Source organism: Nestor notabilis, unplaced genomic scaffold, assembly GCF_000696875.1.
Source record: "Nestor notabilis isolate BGI_N333 unplaced genomic scaffold, ASM69687v1 scaffold2038, whole genome shotgun sequence".
Lineage (NCBI taxonomy): Eukaryota > Metazoa > Chordata > Aves > Psittaciformes > Psittacidae > Nestor > Nestor notabilis.
This window is the reverse complement of record NW_009941385.1, coordinates 46396-59426: the sequence shown is the minus strand read 5'-3', so window position 1 is coordinate 59426 and position 13031 is coordinate 46396. Positions and strand designations below refer to the sequence as shown.

General features: G+C 38.2%; 1 protein-coding gene across 1 annotated transcript in view; it reads left to right on the top strand.

The window, feature by feature from the left end:
- Positions 1 to 566: 566 nt before the first annotated feature.
- Positions 567 to 13031, top strand: part of LOC104410625 (proprotein convertase subtilisin/kexin type 5-like) — a gene marked incomplete at its 5' end in the record, with an annotated part of 51284 nt that continues 38819 nt past the window's right edge. Inside the window, 4 exons of the mRNA XM_010020855.1 lie at positions 567 to 669; positions 3881 to 4017; positions 5944 to 6141; positions 6485 to 6593. Of these exons, the coding sequence (XP_010019157.1) occupies positions 567 to 669; positions 3881 to 4017; positions 5944 to 6141; positions 6485 to 6593 (547 nt within the window). The remainder of the gene's footprint in view (positions 670 to 3880; positions 4018 to 5943; positions 6142 to 6484; positions 6594 to 13031) is intronic.

The following is a 13031-nucleotide window of genomic DNA, read 5'->3' as shown; positions in this document are numbered from 1 at the left end:
TGGTACGACAAGGAGTAATGGCTTCAAACTTTTCTTTACAGTGGGTGTGGTAAGGCATTGAAATGGGTTGCCCAAGGAAGCTGTGAATGCTCCAACCCTGGCGGTGTTCAAGGCCAGGTTGGACAGAACTTTGGGCGACACGGTTTAGTGCAAGATGTCCCTGCCCATGGCGGGGGGGGTTGCAACTAGATGATCTTAAGGTCCTTTCCAACCCTTTCTATGATTCTATGATTCCATGAAACTTAAAGTCTCCCATTACTTCAACCGATCCAAAAGAAATAGCATAAACCTGAGCAAGAAGAATGACTCTGTCAGATTCACATGGAAAATAGAAATAACTAAATAAATAAGGAAGTAAATAAGGACTAGAAACTACTAATTCTGAGTATGCTGGTTCCCCAAAAGACCTAGTACTTGTTTTCATGATACCACAGGGAAATGTGCTCATTTCAGTAATTCAAACAGATCTAATTCCTTATACTCATTATATTTTCCAATCTGGATTTTTCCTTTTTTTTTTTAATGTGAGATGTTGATCTGAAATAAACAATTTTTTTTTCTGCCAGGGGAATATCTTGATGATTCCCAAAAATGTCAGTTGTGTGAAGCATCCTGTCAGAAGTGCATTGGACCTGAGCCAGACAACTGCATCAGCTGCCCACTTACAAGGTAATTGTCTCCCAGCACAGTGCAGGACAAAGACCTGGCATCATCATCTGAAGAAATGGCTGTATGGTCTTTAGCACTAGCTTGTAGAGGCAACTCAAGAAGCAAGCATTGATTAGGGCAAACAAAACCAGTGCAAGTGAGAAAACAAGTGTTATGCAAACAAGACAGTTCGCTACATACGCAGCTGACATTTATGCAGATGATTCCCACAGATGCAGAAAGATTTCTTTTAATACATAAAATAGTCTTCCTTTCATTGTCATCCTCTCAAAATCATGATTGCTAGAATCACGACAGTGACATATTTAACAGTTAAAGTCTAGGGCATCTGTAGTTGTACACAGCTATGGAGTTTGGCACAAGGCATGAATGTGGACACTGAGGCTAGCAATCATCTTTAGGTGCTATGAATATCTTCTAGATATTCACCTAAACATTGCTCCCTAAGGAACGTGGTTTAAGTTAGGCTGATTTTTCTAACCTGCCATAAAAAGTGAACAGAAATAGAAGGAAGTTTTTCTGTAGGACTCTGCAGAGCAGAGGCTTATGTTTAGGTCATTTCACACCTAATCCAGGAATCTGCTGGTTTTAAACTCATGTCCTAACAATCATCTTTATTCTTACACTGACAGCTCTGGTTCTCTTGCACTGCAAAAGACTGCATTGTAGCCAGCTGATATTTACACTGGTATAAAATCAAAATCAGACCCTGTAAGGCATAGAAAAAAAAAATCCTCACTCAATCCTGCAATTTACCCTGCAGATATCTATGGTATGACTATGTCAATGAAAGACACACTGGGACCAATAGAGTCCAAAAAAATTAATCACTAAGGAAACATTATTAAATTGTGTTGTGTCAAAAGTGGCATTAGCACAGGAACTCTGGGCAGAATTTTGGGCTGCAGAGACTGGATTTATCTGATTCACGATTGCATTTAAATCAGATTGTATTTCCTTGCAATCTATTTTGTGAGCTTTACATGGAGATATATGCAAAACAAAGAAGGTAGAGAACAACACCATTAGGCAAAACCACCTAGGTGTTTGCAGAAATGAGGTCTCTGCCATTTGGAAGGCTGCTGTCTCTCCCATAACAAATCCTCTAACAGTTTTCAATTTTGGTATCTAAGGTTTCTAAAAGCTCTCTGTGCTCCTGTGCACATTATGAAAGCTATTAGAAAAAGTCATATTAGCATGGCCAGTAGTAAAAAAAATAATAATAAATAAAAATCTCATCCAGAGGCTAAAGAGTAAATCCTTTCAATGGACATGATTCATTATGTACTTGAAATAGACCTGTCTAATTGCAGCAGAATCCTAAATCCTGTTGCTCTTGAGAGCTTCAAGTGGTGTCTGTTTTAGGCAGAGCATCTACTAGATAATACAGAATAAAAATCAGCAGTGCTGCTTTCCTACAGGTGAGCACCTTTCCTCTTTGAAAAGGATGAAAAGACATGGGGAGAGGAATTACTGAAATTAAAGTGAAAATGAAAACACTGAACAATCCCTGTTCTTTGTGAAAATTCAGCAGTAGATGTCACCTTACTTCAAAATCACTGTCAAACCATCTTCTTTGGCAATGCAAAATGCAGTTACCTGTGTTTTAAAAAGTATCGAATTGTAGTATTTTGTACAGCCAAACAAATTTTCACAGAATTCCTCATCCATATGCTTACTGTATGTTTATGCTGCAAAGGTTAGTGACAAGATCTGACCTCCCAGTGTCTTCCATTAGGGGCTATATAACAAAAAAAACAAGAAAAAATCTACTGAGCTGTTTGCAAGGATGGCTACCATTACAGCTGGGACATGTAGTAGAACACAGTAATATTTGCATGTCATATAAGTATAGCTCTGCTGCCTTCAGTACTTTGGTCACATTGTCCCATTTTCACAGAAACCAAACTGCATAGGACTATCTTACTGTCAGATCCCAGAGCAGAGATACATCTTTGCTGAGTACTTTGTATACATCTAAAAGCTTCTCCCTGATAACTTCCAGCAGCCTGCCTTGAGCCTCACAATTCTTTTTAATCAATTCCTAAGTTTTCTTTGTTACATGTACTTCAGGAAGGATGTTTACATGGTACCATATTCTTCCATCTTCACACTTCACATAAGGCTAGACTTTTCCAATCACGGTAAATTTTAAATAGTTTCAAAGGCTATTTGACAAAATTGATTTTAAACTTTGCAGATATTTCTGTCTTCTTCTTTTAGAATAAATCTGATGATGACCATATTAATTCAAATTTATGAAGGCACATTGCAGGTATTTTCTAATGCCATTGTCTATCTCCAAGAAAGCACACACTATCTTAATATTATAGAAAGCCTACTGTTCCCTTAGTGTACAAACAAGCTGATAGTCTCAGAATCTGTACTAAGGTCCTGAATGGTGCTCAGCTTCTCTAAAAATTGAATCCCAAGTCCTCAGATACTAAACTGGTCAAAATAGTTAAACATGGAAGATTACAGTCCCTCCTCTCTTATTTTCTTAATTTTGAAAACATTGTCAAATTCTAGGCAACATTTTATATTCTTTTAATAGTCATATCTGTAGTGATACTTTTCTAATTTTCTCCCAAACAGATTAAAACCCACAGACATCAAGTAGCAGTGAAAAATGGACCAGAAATTTTTATCAGATAAAAGGATTCTGTAGCAGATATTTCATTACCTAGTAAAAGGAGAACATTTAGCAGCAAAACTCCTAAGTGTTTGCAGATATGCAAGTCTAAAAATACAGATCCTAAAGGCCAAGATTCAGATAAATGTTTTACTTTATGTACAAAGTCATTTTACTGAAGCCATAGCACTGTTCACAGGAAACCTTTAAAGTAAAACTAATAGAAAACTTCAACAGACAGATCATTCCTTCACAGAGAAAGACTAAGTCTTCTTTTCCTTCTAACAGACGTAAGTGACAACTGCAGGGATTGTGGTAGAAGGACATCTAGGTATACTATCAAAAGGTGATTTTTTCTCAGAAGAATCTAATCTCTGAAGTCTAAGGTCCAGGTTCAAAATATGGTTGACTTTCTACTTAATAAATACTATAAATAAGATCAGGAAAATGAAAGAGTAAAGCTCAAAGTGTCTTGTGAATAAAGTGAAGGGAAAATATCTTGGGTTTCTTGTTAGTTTCCATTAAACTTAAAGAACAAGTAGTTGCTAAATTTGTAATTATGGCTCTCTGCCTCAAAAGAGTCTTTGATGATGGTCGCTGTATTATGCAATGCCCCAGAGGAAAGTTTGAATTCAAAGGACAATGTCATTTGTGCCATCATACCTGCCTGGACTGCAGTGGAAGTGAACCTAACAAATGCACCACTTGTGGAACAGGTAAGAAAGATTTCCTCATGCAGCTTTTTTCCCTTCCTGGGCCTCCAAGTTCCCTTTTCCCTATTCTCTCACAGTTGTTAGAGCCAATAAAATAAGTAGTGCCTTTGCTACTGATCTGCATCATAATCTTGTTTTAACCCTGAAGGGATTTGGAACTCCATTCATCTTTTTAAAAGTACAAGAAAACACAACTCTGCATTGTCCTTTCATCTTTATGCATTTCCCTTGGTGTATTTTGAATAGGAGCTGTGTTAACAGAAACAGAAAGAGTAGCACAGGAAAAAAAAAAGGACAGAAAACCTACAAAGCCTGTCTCTGGAAAAGAAAGCTCCACACATGCCTCCCTCAGCCTCTACATAGTATGTGCTATACTCAAACTCACAAGCAAGCAGGGTGCTTTCCAAAATGTCTGGGAAGGCTAGGAAACAAGCCACCACACACTGCTGTGTTTTTCAGCTGGAAAAAAGGGGTATGCAAAGAGAAGCTTACCACTGACACACATAGTAACTCATACTTTTTGACCCATTTTTATAGAGCCTAGGTTGAAAGAGAGGGTGATACAGCTAAATTTCTGGTTGTTAAAAAAATAATTCTTCTCTTGAACCTCCATTTTAAAAATTATTCCCTCTTGCTCTGTAACATCTGATGGATGAAGAACTTGAAGATAACAAATACAAGTATGTGTAGCTAGCCTGAACTGCCACTAGAAAGGAGTAGTTAAGATTTAACTTTCAATTCACTTAATAAAGAGAAATTTTTGGTAAGCTTTTTCTGAGAAATCACAACGGATCCACAGCCTTTTTCCTTTCAGCTGCTACTTCCATTTCAGTCCTGGTCATTAATGCCCCAGGCTTTATTTAGTAATAAGAGTCTAGATTACAAGAAAACACTAGTATATGTGGCATTAATTTGATGATGAGATTGACTTTCTTACTCTGGGAAATGTGACTCAGTAGATAAAAGTTTCAAATGGTTCTTCAAGTCCAGCATGAGGGAGAAGTTGGCGTAATTGTTCCCCAGATCTCTCTGTATACTGGAAAGCAAAATAAATTTCTGTATTTCTGTATATCAAGAAATGAAGACATTGATCAGAGTCACACCCTGAGGAAGCTAGAAAAGGTGATTGTAAGGATTTGTAAATGAAAATTAAAACAAAATCTGACTACTTCTGCTATGATGCAGCAATTATTCCCTATTATTGCTGCTTCTCTGTTATAGCCATTTCAAAAATAAATTATCATAAACAAATTCTTGCTCTTCAGGTAAAGCATTCAAACACACTTATCACAATAATATATGTCATTTATACTATAGGGTAAACAATTAGAAAACTTTCCAGCACAAGCCATGTGGAGTCATAAGTGTTTTCGCAGGTTTCATTCAGAAGGATTTGTAGCAGACAACTCTCAATTCTCCATGCACTAGGGAATGCTAATTCTCTGATAGCAAACAGAAGCACATTTGCTATTCATATTCAAATCTAAATAATCCCAGGGTCTAGTTGTGACTAGGATGAGCATTACGGATTAATCTACTATGGAAACAGACTGATCCTTTCCAAAGGTGAAGTGGACTGCTTTGCTTTCTTAATGGCGATTCTGCATGGGTGTGTGCAATAAGGTAAGTCTGCTGCAAGGGAACTCAGTAATGGGAAACTCTTAACCCTTATTTTTTTAGACTGACTGATGTAAAAAGTAATTATACACTAGCATGACATCTTTATATGTCATATATCTCCAGGAATGAGGAAGGTTTGAAGTCCTGAATCTTTTATGTATTTTAGCTTATCTGGTGTAAATCTGTACAAATCTAGCAGTGAACAATATGAATTCTCACCAGCTGCTTTACTGGCGCTTCATAAAGCTGATTCTTATGCCCAAATTTCCTCTGTTGCTGACATAATTTTCCTATTTGTTTGCCACACAGATAGAAGAGGGATTGAACGTTTCCTGTATCATGGGGAGTGCAGAGAGAGCTGTCCTCCAGGTCACTACCATTCAGAGCATATCTGCATGGCTTGCTTTAGCCACTGTGAGGTATGCCTGAACTCCAGCCACTGCAAAAGATGTTTCAGAGGCTACTACCTTACTCAAAATGTATGTCAGAAACATAGCTGTAAAGAAGGTAAGCATGCTTCAGTAGGAGTTAACAAATACTCTATTTAATTTGTTTCAGAAATCTGGTTAAGCAGCTTGGTTCCTGTTTTGTAATATACAATCACACCTGATCCTGAGATCCTTAAATTCCAGCTCCAATTATCTTCTAATACCACGTTAATGTAAAATAGGAGTATCTTCTGCAAATTGAGTGAGGTTACACAAGAACAAATGAGAAAAGAAATTGCCATGAATCTTCCTCCTGTTTGGATTTGGCTAAAGCTTATTTCCAGGAACCTTGCTGAGTGTTTCCAAGTATTTGGCTTCCATTACCTAGAATTAACCCCAAACTGTTGATTTGTAAAACACAGGTGAGGTGGAAGATTCTGACTCTGAAGATTGCATACCTTGTTCAGATGGATGCCAGAAATGCAAATTCGGTAAATATTCCCTTTATGAGCCTTTATTCTTATATCTAAGGTAGGGGAAAATTATTCTTCCTCCTTCTCTGTTCACAAACTTATGTGTATGCTGCCGAGCCATCAGTCACTGCTGCATTCTCTCACTAAGTAAACTGTATTTTTCCACAGCATATTCATTTTTTAATACCATTTCTAAATTCTATCTCCAGCATAAATACATTTTTTTTTAAATTAATTTATCTATTAATCTTTGCTGCACTTTTTTCCCTGCTTGAATGTCAGAGTCAGGCTGAGAGAGATTTAGTGACTTTCTGAAGCTATTATCAGACACAGAACTTTACCATAGATATTCATTTTTTTCAGGCCTGGTAATAAATATTTAGCCCATGCTTTTTCTTTAAGGAAATAGACATACAGACAGATCTTAAATTTCATTCAAGAGCAAGTCATCACAGTAGCAATGCTACCACCCTGTAGGACACACTAAAACATTGATTCATTTTTTCATGTGGGATTAAAAAAAAAATCCTTCACGCAGAAATTTTGTTGTCTTCAAACAAATGCCATTTAACTTACAGAACTTGATTGAATCTGTATCACAACAGGTCACCTCAAAAAAGGATTAAAACTATTCAGAAGACATCACAATTCATCATTTGCACTATGTTTACATAAAGAAAATTTTATTTCTTGTGGCTATATGGACAGAAGTACAAGTACTTCAAGATTGAGAGGCAACAGGGTGACCCACCAGAAAGGCAGTCTTCACTTATGACCCCTTAGACAAATTTCATCTTAAGAAAGCACAGAGTAACTAGTAAACCTAAGCTTTACATTTTTTGCTGCAAATCTAGAGCAAGTCACTGATCTACAAATAGTTATGTGGAAGTACTACTTGTTAAAAGAAAGGAACAAATTTGGCTTGCTATATTTCCAAAACCATTTTTTAAAGTGCTAAACTTAGAGTCTACCAGGACTATCTACCCCCTCCCTGAATTCAGACACAATTTCCACAGGCAGAGCTCACACTGAGCCCCCTGGTTTCTCCTACTTGCTCCACTTGGGGCACAGCGTAAGAGGCACTAACACCAGTACCCAGAGACTGAATGTTGCTATACAGAGGGGAGTGAATAGCAGGAATTCAAGTCAAAGAAAACTATGAAGGTACCTCAGGAGAAAAAATCACTAAGCAAACAAAAAATTTATTCTTACTTGTCACAACCATTTTGATGTTCTTTCTGCTTTTATGTCAACAATATTTTTCTGTGGGAAAAAAGACATACACACTCATGCATACCAAACTTCTGAAAGGATTTTCATCCTATACTACTTTCTTCTTTCGACCAGTCATCCAATCTGATATATCATAAAACATCCTGTGACTCCCGTGACTAGTCATTCTACATGAATGCAGTCAAGCCTAATGCTTTTCTTTATGACTACACCTGTAGCTTTCAATACTGCTGAATGAAGAGCTGGAGGGACCAATTTTTAACATGATTGCAACTATACTGTGGTCTTTTTTTGTATGGCATGGTATCTAGAGTCATGTCAGCTCTCTGATTGGTTGTAGGGATTAAAAAGAAGAAAAGAAGCGAAGGGAGAGTATTTCAGTACCAGTTTTATTGCTGCTACTGGATATTACTATCCTATGGTAATATTTTTGGTGCTTTATGCAACACTTGTGAAAAAATCTTTCTCTTCTGCGACTGTAAAGTGCCGATCATTGCTTTGAATTAGGATGAAATGCACTACAAATTGAAACTTCTCTTAAAAACAATCATTGCAAGTGACTCAAAGGCTCATTTTCTTTGTACATGAGCTTAGTAAGGAGCTCCTGAATAAGGAGACTGCAAGACTGTTCTTCGGCAGCTGGCATACAGAAAAACAGCCTGTACTCACTTAACTTTGTCCTCAGAAGATCACTCGTCTCCTAAATATTAATCATCCGTAATATTCACTGCATATTTACCCTCAGGTTCTTTCAATCAAAGTTCTGATTTAAAATAGGCTTTTCAAAATCTTCAAAGATCAACAGAATGGATGCAGCTAAAACAAAGACTGAATTAACTTTCACTGCTGAGTAAAGTCAGAAGCATTAAGATGCCAGAGCTTGGTAAGGGGCATAATATAAAGGAAACTCTTTGGAGGTTACGATCCATGTATTACTGAGAGTCAAAGAGATTAGTTTAATGCTAGATCTATTTGGAACAGAAGCACAGCAATGGGCCAAAAGGAAGATCCCAAGCAGCTTTTGCAAATTACTATGTGTTCTTGAAGAAAGACTTCAAACTTAGAACAAATCAGGAAGAGATATTGTCTGTTTGTATTTATACTCTTAATATTCTATGAGCTTGCAGGCCTATCAATAACTTAATTCATAGGTAAGATGAGCAGAGTAATAGGTTTCTCATGTCTTATAAGAAAATTGATATATTTAAGGACTTCCGTAAAAATAACAGCTGAACTGCCTGTCTCTCAGAAAAAATGGATGATTTTGAAAGCTGTAAGGAAATTGCACTGCCATAAAAGTAACTTCAAATAGTAAAATTTCAAGGTGGTAAAATATAGAATGTGATACATTTGGTTTCACATCTTTATGGTCTTTCTACAGACTCTTTTTAAAATTAAGCAAATGATTTTGCAGTCTCTCTTTGTCTTATCTTTCTTCCAACATCACTGAGGATGTGGTCATCACTAAATCTGAATAAGAACTGTAGAGCAGGAGGAGGAAAAGCATTCCAACACTATGAACATTTCTACTAGAAGTTCAGCAGAAAGCTTTGGGGAATGCTTTATTAAAAAATTGGGGGGGAGGGAGAGTAAAATGTGGTAAGCACAGCATTTGGAATCAAAATTATATAGTTCACATACTAAAAACTAGTTCTTCATACACAAATGTAAATATATTTTGTGCATACTTATGGATCTGCAAAAGACTTAAGACAAAAAATACCAGGCATCTGCTCTTCCTGAAGTGCTTAGAGATCATTTGATATAAACTGTAAGAGGTAAAAATAATTAACTTGTTCAGTTTATACTGAATGCAGGGTCACTTGTAGAAGCTGTATGAATTTAAAAAGGAATATTAGACCACAGTGACATTAAATTGTAAACTGGGAGCAGCAAAATGCAAATGATTCTCTCGCTATCTACAAATTACAGAAGTTAGTTGATATTTTTTTCTTTTTTGTAGACATACATCTAATTTTAAGGACAGATATGTATGCTAATTAAGATAACTGAACTGCATGTTTTCCCACTAGCCTGAAGGACAAGTAATTCTTGGCCAAAATCTTTTTTCGCAGGGCAGCAAAGAATAGATTAAACCACCACCTGCAGCCTTGGGCAATGCCATCCTGCTTTCTTCAGGCAAGAAAATTAGTAAGATTTACTCTCTTTTGGCAAGATGCCAGATGCCAGCAGAGTAGAGCAACTACTGGAGGCAGATTGTGTAGGAAATATCTCTTCTTGATGAGTAGTGACCCTACAGAATGTTTAAGACGTGGGTATCATACTTCTATATTGGTTTGGTATTTTACATCCCATGTCAGACATTTTTGACAAAAAAGGAAACCTCACCCAGTAAGTAACACTGCAGGTTATTGTTCACCAGGCATGAGGATACGGAGGTGGAAGATTGACACTATTTCTAATATTTTCTGGGGTCCTCAGGGAAGGAAGTAAAATCTGTCTGTTTTCCTCCCAGTTTGGACCCAGTTTTGTTTTAGGCCTTCAGTGTGGCAACATGTCTTTACTGTATCTACACTGAATGTCTAAAGAAAAAGATGGGAACTGTCAGAGAGACTTAATCAAGGATAGATAAGTCTTTGTAGTTTAAATACAAATGATGCTTTCTTTTAAATTCGGATGATACTTTTCTTTCTGATTCACTTCATTTATTCGGAGGCTGTTCGTATTTTAGGGAAATACAGAATCTTCAGTGCTCACAGATACCATTCTGCATGTAGACACTGTCACATCCTGGGATATGTAATAGAAAAATGGCCTTAGACAGCGTTAATCCCTAAAGGATCTATGGCTTTGTGTACACAGACTCAAAACAATGACTATGCACAGCAGGGTTCATATCCCTACCTTCTTTTGCCCGCATGCTCTTGAATGCGTCTGACTCTGCCTGCTGCCATACAAGCCCAAATGGCATGCTTAACGACATCCCATGAGATCTGAAAGGCAGACTCTTGCCCTGGCATTGAAATCTGAAGTGAGAGCCAAGGCAAGTCAAAAGTTAAGGGTGTCTTTAATATGTTTGTTTAATCCTTAATTTTAGAAGCTTCAAATATATTCCTGCTACATGCAAGCAAACACAAACACAAAATTGTACAGACAAGTCTCTAAGAAAGTGTGCTGAATAAATTTCAAGTCCATACTTCCAAGATTATCTTTACGACTTTGGTACCTCAGGTCTGATAACCTGATTTTGGACACTCTGAGAATACTTTCTAGAACAGCAATGAGCTATTGCTCCCTTTGATGAAAATAGGTCCATGGAAACTGCAGGTCTTCATCACTCTCACTATCAGGCCATGATTAAACTTTAATGACTTGCCTTCTGGTGGGCATCAGAAAACAGCATGAAAACTATAAAATTAAATCCAGTTACCCCCAAAAAGGCAGCTTTTGAAAGACAAAGTTCTGCTGAAGCGACATCATCGGGAGAAGGATTTTCTTTATGACATTGTAGCTTCTACCTTCCACCTCTCAATGAAGTTCACTTACTCATAGATCTAGATCACTTCAAAATAACATCATATTTTCTCCAGATTCTTAAATAATGAGTTTCAGAGTTGAACTTACCTTTTTAGAAAGCCATTGACTATAAGCCAACACTCAGGATAAAAAAAAAAAAAGACCCAACCAAAACCTGCAGAATTTGAGTCACTTAAAGTAATTATTCTAAGAGAATTTCAGAGTCAATACAATGCAAGAACATAACAATCCTGACTGTTATTTGATATGTCTAAAATACAACACATGGACCAACGTGTTTTCTCAGACACTGCCAGTTCTCTACCTCTTTCTAATAATACAATTTGCATTACACCTGCATAGTGAACATACACAGAATATGAGTATTTATGAGGGTGATAAGTGACAAACTTCTCCTATATGCAATCTCTACTGACTTGCATACGTACACTTCACAAGCAGAAACTGCCACACAATAATGCTAAATATGCCCACCTGGTTCACTGGGCACATCATTGAGGATCATTGGTAAATCCATAGGAATCAACAGCATAAATATTCCTCTCAGAAGGGATTGTGAAAGCCAGGCATTCACCCAACTTGTTTACCTTCTTCTCAGTGTCCTCCCGTGAAGCCACTGTCATGGGTTCATAGAATCATAGAATCATAGAATAGTTAGGCTTGGAAAGGACCTTAAGATCATCTAGTTCCACCCCCCCTGCCATGAGCAGGGACACCACACACTAAACTATGTCTCCCAAGGCTCTGTCCAACCTGGCCTTGAACTCCTCCAGGGTTGGGGCATTCACAACTTCCTTGGGCAACCTATTCCAGTGCCTCACCACCCTCACTGTGAAGAACTTCTTCCTTAGATCTAACCTAAAGTTCCCCTGTTTAAGTTTAAAGCCATTACCCCTTGTCCTACCACTAGAGTCCCTAATGAAGAGTCCCTCCCCAGCATCCTTGTAGGCCCCCTTCAGATATTGGAAGGCTGCTATAAGGTCTCCACGCAGCCTTCTCTTCTCCAGGCTGAACAGCCCCAACTTTCTCAGCCTGTCTTCATACGGGAGGTGCTCCAGTCCTCTTATCATCCTCGTGGCCCTCCTCTGGACTTGCTCCAACAGCTCCATGTCCTTTTTATGTGGAGGACACCAGAAGTGGACACAATACTCCAAGTGAGGTCTCACGAGAGCAGAGTAGAGGGGCAGGATCACCTCCTTTGACCTGCTGGTCATGCTTGTTTTGATACAGCCCAGGATACGGTTGGCTTTCTGGGCTGCAAGTGCACACTGCCTGCTCATGTCGACCTACATGTTCAGCTACAGCAGTCATTTTTCTCCTTCTTAGTAGCTGGTGCAGTGCTGTGTTCTTGACTTTCAGCATGGGAACAACGCTGATAACACCGATGTTTTTAGTTGTTGCTGAGTAATGTTTACTCTGACCAAGGACTTTCTCAGTTTCATGCTCTGCCAGGGAGGAGGGGAAGCCAGGAGGAAGCAGAGACAGGACACCTGACCCAAACTGGCCAAAGGGGTATTCCATAGCACAGCACATCATGCCCAGTATATAAACTGGGGGGAGTCACCCTGAAGGCCCAGATCGCTGCTCGGGTCGGGCTGGGTATCGGTCGGTGGGTGGTGAGCGGTTGTGTCCTCTCCCCTTGTTATTTCCCTTATCATTATTATTATTGATAGCACTAGTGGTTTGTATTATACCTTAGTTACTGGACTGCTCTTATCTCAACTAGTGGGAGTTACATTCCTCCAATTCTCCTCCCCAGCCCTCT